The following is an 11803-nucleotide window of genomic DNA, read 5'->3' on the forward strand; positions in this document are numbered from 1 at the left end:
AAAGTATATCAACAATTAAAAAAATGAAGTCTTTACAGATTTGGCAGTACCTTCCCACCACTGCAGCTAACATCTTCCAGCAGGGAACTGCTGAACGCACACCTTCTGGTAGAGCTCAGCTCAGCGAGACGGATGGTTTTGTACTCTGCCGCATGCAGATGAAAGCCAACTATTTAAACAAGCCCAGTTTGTACAGGCTGCTACGGGTGTAGGGAGAGCTCTCGGAGACTGCTCGGCATGTTAGTGAAGGCGGCAGCTTTCAGGAGAGCAGCAGTAACAAACAGCTAAGCAGGTAACCACTGCCAGGTATAGCTGCAGTGGACGAAGGCAGGTGTTAAGGCATGCAGACTAATACTATGTCAACTAACAATTCCACTGAAATGACTTCATTTTGAGAGTTGCATAGGGAACGTGGAGCTATTGCACTTGTTTCACAATCAACTATTTTCCATCTCTCTTCAAACTTCCACTTCCACAATTTTGATGCACCAGCTGGGTAAAAGTCTTTATTTAGGAACAACCGAAAGCAGGCGTTTAAATAACAAAGGGGTTTCTCTCTCTATGGGTTTTGTCAGTTGTGTCTGTGCTCAGCTCAACAGCAGCATTAAATTCTTCTATTTCTCTACAGAAGTTCTATGTTTCTGCAGAACCCAGAGGCTTTGCACACCCGCATGATAGCCAGTAGCATTTCAAGTCCCACACGAAACATGGGAAAGCTTATGAAACAAACCTGAGTAAAACCTGAGTTTGCAGTGACAGTTGGATGACAAGCCAAAGATGACCCGGAGAGCCTTATGTTCTCCCTCACCAGCCCTGCCGCACTCTTCAGTGAGAGAGAGGGATGCCACCATCTTCCTTACCCCCCGACTCTCCACCGCAAATGCCGACTGTTGCAGTGTTTTTCACAAAACTACTGAAACACTAGAGAAACAAAATTCAGCTACCTCAAAAAAAAACCCCAAATTCCTTTGGGTACAAACCAACAACAAACTGCTGCTTTTAGCGGAAGCACTTCACTAGGAATGAACAGTAGTTTATATTTTGGTGTGTTTGTTTTTTTTTAAATTAGCATACTAAAAAACCAGAGTTCACAGGTTCATTCATTAACAATTCTCCAGTTTTCCTTCTATGGATTTATTTCAAGAACACTGTGGCCAGAACTTCAGACAAAGAGAAGCAAGTTTTCTTTTAGTTCCCAGATTATTGATCTCATCAGATTTAAGCCTGCCAAAAATTATGGACTGATCAATAAATCACTGTAAACTCTTGAGCCTGCCAGGAAACATTACTCCAAGATTTATCTTCTTTGTGTTACCTCATAAAAGACAGTCTCCAGGTGTGGACTAGTCTGCATGCACCAGTCAACACACAACAACATTTTTACCGAGGATTTGTTTCTTAGCCTAATGAGGACTCCTTCTTAGGAGCCAGCCATTCATGCACACTGTGCAAGCAGGAAAGAAGTCTGCCTCGAGGATAACTAGAGTTTTCTGTTGCCTGCCTTCTCTTTAAAAAAGGATTCCTTCCAAGATGGAACCAAAGTTCTCAACCTCAAGTTGCGCCAGGGGAGGTTTAGATTGGATGTGAGGAAAAATTTCTTTACTGAAAGAGTGGTTAAACATTGGACCAGGCTGCCCAGGGAAGTGGTTGAGTCCCCATCCCTGGAAGTATTTAAAAGACGGATAGATGAGGTGCTTAGGGCCATGGTTTAGTGGGCATGGTGGTGTTGGGTTGACGGTTGGACTCGATGATCTTGGAGGTCTCTTCCAACCTTAATGATTCAATGATTCTATGATTCTATGATATTTCATAAATATGATTCTCTTAACCTAAAAGATCATTCCTACAAAATACCAAAAGAAAATTTGGAAGAAGTATTTCATAAATCATATCTAAAATTACTGAAGAGTATCTAACAAATTACAATCCAGAACTGCAAACAGATAGGTATATGACTCATCTCACATATTTATGCACAAACTGATTTTTTTCTGAATTACTTGCAAGAATAAATCTAAAAAAGATATTTATGATTAACTGATACAGTTCCTCAGATACTGATACAGTTGGGGGTGGAGGGGGAAACAAGCTTTCCAGCACACAAGCCCTTTGACATCTTGTTTAAAAATACGTAGTTAATTTACTTACTTGTTCACACTTCAGGAGACAAAATGAATATGAATTAAGACTGAAGTCTTAAACAATACACATTAATTTAAGAAACCAATAACCTTATCAAAAAAACTGTACCCCAATGCCATAAAACGCTGAAGACAAATCAAAAAAAATTAAAATAAAATGCAGTAATAAACTTAACTGTTGCCTATAACAACACTGAGTTTTAGAACTGAAAAACAAGAAGTACGTATGTTTTAAGAACTACAAGGTTAAAGTTAGAAGCAGATGATATGCAGAACTACATAACTTTGTTTTTACAGGAAGGATATTCGAAGTCAATTATCCTTTTAAGGAAGGCCTACAGAATATGAGAAAAGTACATTAACAAGCTATCAAAACAAACATATTTCAAAATACTGCAGCATTAACATAACTCACCAGTACTATAGTATCTTTTAAGTTCTGTGCGTCTGATATCTTTCAGTTGATTGTATTTTTTCTTCTTCTTTTCTTTGTCTGGAACAGTTTCCTTTTCCCCAGCAAATTTACAGTTGTCTTCAGAGGAACTGATTTGCTCCAAAATAACTTTACTTTCATCATCTTTCTCAAAAGGTGTTTTGGAAACAGGAGATCCAGGGGAATTGGCAGAGACAGTCTCGGTGTTTTGTTTGGCTTGCCTTTTCTTTTTCAAACTATGCATAAAGAAAAAACCCACAACATTAAGATGTAGCCAACCTCTATGGACAAGTTAACTCACTTGCTAACTTGATTTTTTTAAAAATTAATTTAATATCAGAATTCCTTACAACTCAGTAAAAACCATACACTTTGCATCAGTAACTTGGTAGCTAAGATTATCCTACAGAATACTCTTCAATCATCATATCATCATCTCAGGATATCTTCTCAAGAATAACAAAAAAGGTAATCAAGTTTTTACTGTTGTTTACCAGGGAAGAGGAATGGGGAAAGAGAAACAAAAAACATCACAGACTTGTTTTGTTTTTAAACCACCATACATCTAAACGTAGAAACAAGATTCTGAATCACATTTTCAAGATGAAGCTTAGGATAAAATAAAACTTCAGATCCTAATGTATTATAATGCAACAGCTAACATAACTTCACAGTCAACTGCTCCTGCTTTATAAAGCTACTTGTTTTGATATAAACTTGTTATTTATTTCCATTTTGTCCAAGGTTATCTCCCAGCGGCCACCCATGCTACTCCACATCTGTTCTTGCACAACCCACACCACCTGGTACTCCAAGTGTCACCCAGCAGCTCCTCCTGCAACGTGACCAATGTGGCCGCAAACTACTTGTGCAGGAACATTTTCCAGCTGCTATAGCTCTTCTGAGAGAAATCTTAATGAGCTGCCTATAAATCTTCCAGCTTATCACTATAGCAACAAGAGTATTTTCTTTTTAGAAGACTCCTTAAAGCACAGCTCAAGTGAGAAAGATGCTTCAGGAATCCTAACACGGAATTTTCTGCTAAATCACCATCTTTAGCACTGACTTTGCTTAGCGAGAGCAAAGGCTGGCTCTACGGGCTGAGGATCAGCGTCACTAAAAATAGTCATCAGTTAAGAATCACTGACACATACCACGCAAAACAGAAAACTAATCTAATGATCCTTCTCTCTAGTACATTAACTTCTTAGTTACAAGGCAGTAGTATATTAATCTTTTTGATGCTGTTACGTGCACAGGAATAATTATGCATAGAAAATACAATTGATGAGTCACCACAAATGGGAAAAGGTTACATGATCTCACAGCAGTAGTTTACGTAAGGGAAAACTTAATGTATTAAGTTATTAATATAATGCAGGAATTTCAGAGATTCTTCCTTCTACCTTTTATATTTATATTCTAACAATGTATTTTTTTCAGGCTACAACACAAAAATAAATACACAGAGCATTTGAGAACTATAGTAAGACATTTCGGGCTACATACTTTTTTTTTTTTTTTTTAAATAAAACATTAAAACCAGTTCCCAAGTTCAGAATATCCAGCTTGAGACCCTGGAGGAGGGCAGTTTTTCAGACCACACGTGACCAACACTTCCCAGTGAAACATTTCAAAAGATTGTCTTGCAAAAGCTGTGTCTATCACACACGTACGTATACATATTTCCTAAATGCTTCCCAAAGTATGGTATCAGGAAATCCACATTCTGCAGCCAACTCAGTGAGGATGGGTCCTAGTTCTGCAGTGGTTCCCCATTCATTCAAACCCACTGATTTGCAAGTTGACTAGTAGTAGTTCACGCTCTGCACAGCAAAAGGGATTTAGTGGGTGAAACTTCACAGATCAGGTCCTGACTACATATGAAAACAACCTACAGCAATTTATAAAAGATAAAAGTGAATACATCTATATAACAGATTAAGTGTTTTGTTTAGACTAATGAAAATTTGAGTATGCAAAAGAAGCTTATTTTTTACTAATAAGCCACAGTCCTGATCAAAGGCTGCTGTAACACCTGCAAAACATTACAGTCACATTGCATTCACAATGTCTATATTTAGCCCTGGTAGCGATCTTTGCAAAGCAGCCCTCTACACTGAAATGGCATATCCTTGCCTCACAGTTGTACTTGATTCCAGACTTGTAAATCAGACACAACCCTGATGTTTTACTGTAGTGACTCAACAACCTTCCTGCACCTGTGCGTATCACAGGTTACCCCAATCATCTGCTTCAGTAGACGAGAACTGTCGAGCACCCACTGGTAGCCCCATTTCTACTCACATTGCATCAGCACCTTTCATCCTCAGATTCCTACTCTGTTTGTTTTGATCACAAACTCTGTTAAGTAAGCTTTCTGTAGCATATATGTAGTATCTCAGAACAACAACAACAAAGCAGCTGCTAATGGAAACAGAACCCTTTTTTGGAGGGGAAGAAAAAAAAGAATAAAGAGAAAAGCCTCTCTAGAGGTCAACAGTTCTTGTGATGATACTAGCAGCTTCCATCAGGACTTTCCTTAAAACATACTCATTTGAACTAGAATTTTCAAAGTTGCCCTAGGCAACTTTAAGAATAAAGAACTAAAACAGAACTGGTCCATTAGTGACAGAAAAGAGGAAAGCAGGAACAACCGTCTGAACTGACTAACCGCAACGTAACTGACCGATGCTTCTCCCCGTAGTGTTTAATCTTGCCAGATTCTCCCACATACCACAGCCCACCGAGCGCTCATCACACAACCTACAGCATCCCCAGCACACAGCTGCTGCTGTGGATGGGCAACGCCACAGGCACCTTTCAGGTAAGAGCGATCAAGAATCTGTGTACTCCATAATTTCTATTCCGTCCTCATGGCAGGCATCAGATTTTCAGAGCGCGCCAAGCCTACTCCTCCTGCCCACTGCTCCATTTCAATGCAATGACCACCCAACTTGCAAAGCAGCAACCTTGGCACTAGAAAAAATACCGGATGCGGACTGAGTATCCATGACGTTCATCACAGGACTTGGAGTTACTGCAGCTCTGCCTGGGGTTATGATCTCTGCTCGGAAGATGCTGCTTTTAGAGGTCTCTAAAGCCTGGCCAAAATTATGCAAAACCCTCCACTCACTCTTGAAAAACCTCGACTATAATATCCCAAAGAACCAAAACAAGCCTTCAGCAGCATTTAAAACAAACAGCAGCCTCAAATTTACTATGCTTTTTACATTATTATGTGCACCCTCTTAGTACAGCAAATACAAAGTCCTGTACACGCACAAGGCAATTCATTATTACCACGCACTGATACAGTGCAGCAGAGACTGGGCTGTGAAGAGCACAGCCAGAGGGTTTACTGCATCTTAAACAAAACTCCATCCCCTTGAGGCACCCCCCTTCAGCCTCCACCCACCCTTCTCTCACACTGACCTGCACATCCCAGCAAGGCAGTCTGGGCACCCACACAAGCTGCCAGCCCCTCTCCTGCTCAGATTTCAAACCCATCACCTCCTGAAGAAGTTGGAGACTGAAGGTCTCATCCGCTCTTCTCCCAGCTCTCAGGTATTTCCCACCCTTCATGGCAAGAGCTGCCACGGAAGATGGATTTAAGAACACCATTCGTCACATTATTTCCTTTTTCAACTACTTTAGAAGATTTCAAGTGGTTTTGTTTAATTTTAAAGGGGATTTCTCTGAATGAAACCAACAGTCAGTCTTGTAGCAATGGTTATCAGGGCAAAATATGAGGGCCAAATAAATAAATAAATATATGAAACCCCTCAGTTTGACCAGTGTCAGGTTTTGCAATTAAATCAGCCTTTCAGACAAAACAATATGCATCTTTTCCAGTGAATGGGTAAAGTGTTACTGCAGAAGATATTTGTTTTTCAGTATCAGAGTCAATGGATATGTTGTGTTTCACTAGGAAAGTTGCTGGGGGAAGAGGGAGAGAGTAAAAGGAAGGGCAGGAGAAACGAACAGCTAATCTGCAAACACATTCCCATTTCTGAGGAGAGTCTTACACATCTGTAATTTCATTTAGATGCCAGATAATGTTTTTCAAGCTAATTGGTTCTGACAGGCAAAACATTTCTTGGGAATTTATATAGAGGCATCCTTTTACAGCTCCTCAAAATGTTTTCTGAGCAACAACTGATAAGCCATTTTCTAGGTCTGTCCAAATACAGAGTTTTCCAGTAAAAGTTTTCAGTCTGTTACTGTGCACAACGGACGGCATGGGGGCTTTTCCACTGAGTCCCATGAGAATCAGAGGAACTGGTTCTTAATGGGCACCGTGAGCTGGCTGCAGAGATCTTTTGGGCATCTGCCCTACAGAGGGAACAGGGAGCAGAAACTTTCTGTAACACAACCACCATTCTCATACCATTCAATAAAGACCAATGATCTGAAATGGACATAATTTCAGAGTAGGCAGGTAAAAATACAAGGTCAGCAGTGCTCACAAAGTAATTTGCAAGTGACTGCTTAATAGCTTGGGCACTGACTTACAGGAAAAGAGCTAGGAAATATTTCAAGAAATGGCCTACTTCATCTTCCAGACCCAAGTCTACCTGATGGCCTACAAAAGGCAAGTAAATCTGCATTTTTAGAATAGAACAGCCTGAATTTCCCATTACGCTAACAAAGTAGGTGGTTAGCGTAAAAAGAAAACCGATCAGAGAAAGGAGGGGTGATGTTACCTGCACAACTTTCACTAGAAGACTACAAGCAACCAGTAAAGCTATGCAACCCTGATACTGAGACAATAAAGAAATGGAAATCTGACAGTAATTTTTTTCTAGAAATTCCATTTGGTTTTGGTTAACACTTACTCAACAGAGATGCCCAACAAACAATTGAATAGGACCTCATTTGATATATAATAATTAGTCACAGACAAGGAGTACTAGGTCCATATTGTAGGATGTTCTAAAAAACTCCCAGGATAGTAAGGCATGATTTTTATGATGTATTAGATTAATAAAAATCATACAGCATGGACAACAAAAATCATACAGCATGATTTTTATGATGTATTAGATTAATAAAAATCATACTGCATGGACAACTTTTGCTTTAGAAACAAAAGCATCTAACAAAACGGCCCTCCAAAAAATATAAAAAAAAAGAAGGGGGAAGGCAGAAGAAATCTTCATTTTATCTTGAAGCTGACACAGTTTTCCTTTTGGGAAATTTTCCACAATGTGCATCCTCTAAACTGTGCCTTGATATCTGGCATGTGATCAGCTTAACATCCTGCACAGCACAAACAGATCATGTTCTAAAAATGCTGGTTTTTTTTTTAATTTTATGCATATATGCAGTAAGATTGACAGAACTTATAAAAAAAAAAAACTTTAAACACTTCAAACTACTTAATCTGTTCTGTTCCCATCAAGATTCCTGTTACCTTTGTATACAAAATTATATACACCCCAAGTATTTCATTCAGAATTAACCATTTTACTCTTAATTTAAATCTCTGCACTCAATATAATACCTACTAATTTCTTTGTACCCTATATGCCATCCAGAACAGCTAAAGAAATCAAATTCATGACATTAAAAAAGACTACATACAGAAATATTACAGTAAAAATTCTTGTTAGGCACCCACTGGTCTGATCCTAGCTAGCTATTCTATTCCAGCCCGCACAGATTATCCATCTCCCCTTCACCCAGCTCGGTGCCAGCATGACTCGGCCAGCTCCGGGCACGATTGTGCTCTCACCCCATCTGATGTAACCTGACGAATAAGCAATCTAAGACAAAATAAATCATTACTGTTCGCAAAGCCAAAGGAAGTCAGACTGCTTGCCAGACCGTAACGCTTCACTCCCGACTTCCTCAGTGCGGCTACTTTCACTTCACAACAGAAATGAACACCCTGTTCACCCTCAGCGAGAAATCCTTCTAAAACTAAACGGCATCCACTCCACAAGAAAGCACGCTCCATGAAACACCAGCCATTTCGGGATGCATCCTGTTTTGGAAAAGAGCAAGCCACAAGGCTGTGTATGTTTACTATTAAAACAGACTGTCAAGGCAAAAATAAGGGATGGAACACATTTTTTATGAGCAATTTAAACAACTAACTGCAGAGGGGAAAACAACTACAAAAAAAAGTAACTCCGAAATAGTTATCATGGACAACAGCGTGGTTGCAGTATGGTGGTTGCAAACACTGAAAAGTGTCCATACTCTGGTCATTCCAAATGACAAAGAGCAACTACAGAAAGCTCTGATATTAGTAGCACAGGTCAAAGCTAGAAATTTCCACTTTCATTGGAACTCCTGTTACTAATTTACAACAAATACCAGCACCAGGTTTCACACATGGTCAGTCATCAGCAACGCTCAAGAAAGTTGGCATGCTCCAAAGAATAAAGTGCTGTACTGACAAAAAGGGTATGTCCGTGTTCTTCCTGATACTGCCGTTAGCTTACAAAAACAAGTCACTCTACCTCTGTTTCATCATCCGTAACGTGGAGGGAAGAATTTGTAGTAAAGCTGTTCCGGAATTCTAAAGACATTGTAACTTCTGATAGAAAAAAGTTCTTAGATTAAATGAAAATATGTTAATTTTTCCCCCCAGTCTTCTGACTGATATCAGGCAATTTTAAATATCCCACTTAAGCTCTCTTATGTTTATTTTAGGGGGGGAAAAATAATCACCATTTCCCAGGGTAAAACTCGAGAGAGTTTTGAGCTGTCAGAGAGTTTTTATTTTCTTAAATTTAAGAATACAATGTTCCCACACAGCTTAAGAAACTTCCTATTTTCAAAGGCAAAAAGTACCCCCATCTTTTCTGTTTACTTAGCAAAAGAGGTTATGATGTATTCAGCACTCCATTACCATGACAACAATTTAATAAAGTCTTTTCCATCGGGAAAGGATTTTGGAAAGCTGTTTTGTTTGATTTAGACATCTATTTAATTCCTTCTCGTAAAACCTCAGTTACTGCAGGCTCCCAAAGAACAGCTTTAGGCAGAAGGCAAAATGAAGAAATCCCTCCCTTCAGATGACTCCCTTAACTTTGAACAAGCCTGTTAAATGAACTTCAGGCAATTAAACCCGCACCACAGATCTATCTTGTCACAAATACCAACTAGACTCTTATCACACTCCCATCCTGCTCCTCCTCTTCTCCTCTGCTAACGATGCCAGATAGTTTCTCCTACTGTGGTGTTCATTAATCATCCCACACCGCTCCTACACATGCAATGAATTCTTCCCAAAGTGGCTCAGCAAGACACTCTGCCTGCATCGACGGCCTGGCCAGAGAGGAACGGCCTTGCCCCGCCACCTCCAGCCGGTGCTGGGTTCCAGCTGCTCTCCCACGCTCAGCGCCAGCTCCCCGAGCCACCGCTCCCCTTGACATCAGCTGGCTGAAACTGTAAGAAAAGGGAATTGCAGTTACACGGCAAAGGAGGATGTTACAGGGAAGCTGCACAGATTCTGCACAGGACAGTCACACCATATTCAAACTATTAAGATTATTTGACGAGGACAATAAGCACAGGGTAATCAGGCTGGCTGAAACACATCTCAAGTTCTCCCTGAAACTTTGATAAACTCCTGCCTCCCTGCCTCAATTGAACACTCTTCAAGAAACTGAACTTCCATGAAACAAAGAGGAAGGCCCTTTTAAATTTGTAATTGATTAACATAGGGAAACAAAGTGCAAGAATTGAGAACAACCTAAAAGAAGACAGACGACAACAGGGTACATGGACAGCTGTGGGGGATGTGTACCGCTCCAGACAGTCATCGCTGCACGCCCACTTTCTCAGACCAGGTAAGTACCAAACTTTCTTGATAATACAGAGCCAGTTTTAGTATTGATTAAACGGACTGAAAACAGTCGGAAGGAAATTTAACACTTAGTGACTCAAACGGCAATAAACATTTACAATGAAGTGATAAAACAGTAGATGAAAATCAATGGTCAGTTAAAGCAAAATCCATGAGAAATGTGCCGTACATCGTGCAGCAATAACATAGCTCAGCCCACCTCCAGGAAAAGAATCTCAGGGAATGGTATTTTAGTATTTCTTATATGAAAAGTACCAAGGGCACCACATTAAATTATTTCAAGAAATACTTTCAGATAAGGTGAAAAGCAACTAAAAATAAATAGCTTTGTCATGCTGTGTTTGCCAAAGACGTAAACAGATACAAAAAGCAACTATGAAAATTCATCATGGCAGGGCCTATGAAGGGCTATGGAGAACACAGTTGCAGGGATATAGCCTTTTTTTGTTGTTGTTGTTTTTTGCTCAGCAGGTACCTACACCACAAACTGCTAGAAGCCTGTACACCTGTGGGCACATTCGTGAAGGATCCCTGCAAGCACTCACTTCCCCCCTCCCCCATTCTTAAGCATCCCCAACTGGCCCATCAGAGATAAAGCATGGCAAGTGCAGCGGTATTGGGGCAAAAAGCACAGCAAAGCCCTAGGATACAGGAGGAGCACGGTACTATTTGAGGAAAAGCTTGTAGTTCAAAGAAGCATTTTAAGCCACTTTTGTCAGCAAAAGAAGGCACCTCTCTCTCTGCTCACCATTGATCCTGTCCCCAGGAGTTGTCCCCATTCTCGCACACAAGTATTTGTTGCAGCTCCATAGGGACGAGACAGAATCATAGAATAGTTTGGGTTGGAAAGGAACTCTAAAGGTCATCTAGTCCAACCCCCCTGCTGTGGGCAGGGACATCTTCAACTAGATCAGGTTGCTCAGAGCCCCGTCCAACCTGACCTTGAATGTTTCCAGGGATGGGGCATCCACCACCTCTCTGGGCAACCTGTGCCAGTGTTTCACCACCCTCAGCGTCAAAAAATTCTTCCTTATACCTAGTCTCAATCTACCCCCCCTTTAGTTTAAAGCCATTCCCTCTTGTCCTGTCACTACAGGCCCTGCTAAAAAGTTTGCTGCCATCTTTTTTAGAAGCCCCCTTTAAATCCTGATAGGCTGCAATAAGGTCTCCCCGAAGCCTTCTCTTCTCTAGGCTGAACAACCCCAACTCTCTCAGCCTTTCTTCAGAGGAGAGGTGTTCCATCCCCCTGATCATTTTCGTGGCCCTCTTCTGGACCCGCTCCAACAGGTCCGTGTCTTTCTTATGCTGAGGACTCCAGAGCTGGATGTAGTACTCCAGGTGGGGTCTCACTGGAGCAGAGTAGAGAATCACCTCCCTCGCCCTGCTGGCCAAGCTTCTTTTGATGCC

At 40.7% G+C, this 11803-nt stretch overlaps 1 protein-coding gene across 1 annotated transcript in view; it reads right to left on the reverse strand.

Moving 5' to 3' along the window:
- Positions 1-11803, reverse strand: part of NCOA7 (nuclear receptor coactivator 7) — a 102821-nt gene that overhangs the window by 57035 nt on the left and 33983 nt on the right. Inside the window, 1 exon segment of the mRNA XM_009325638.1 lies at positions 2557-2810. Within this exon segment, the coding sequence (XP_009323913.1) occupies positions 2557-2810 (254 nt within the window).

The sequence above is a fragment of the Pygoscelis adeliae genome, unplaced genomic scaffold, assembly GCF_000699105.1.
Source record: "Pygoscelis adeliae isolate BGI_AS28 unplaced genomic scaffold, ASM69910v1 Scaffold54, whole genome shotgun sequence".
Lineage (NCBI taxonomy): Eukaryota > Metazoa > Chordata > Aves > Sphenisciformes > Spheniscidae > Pygoscelis > Pygoscelis adeliae.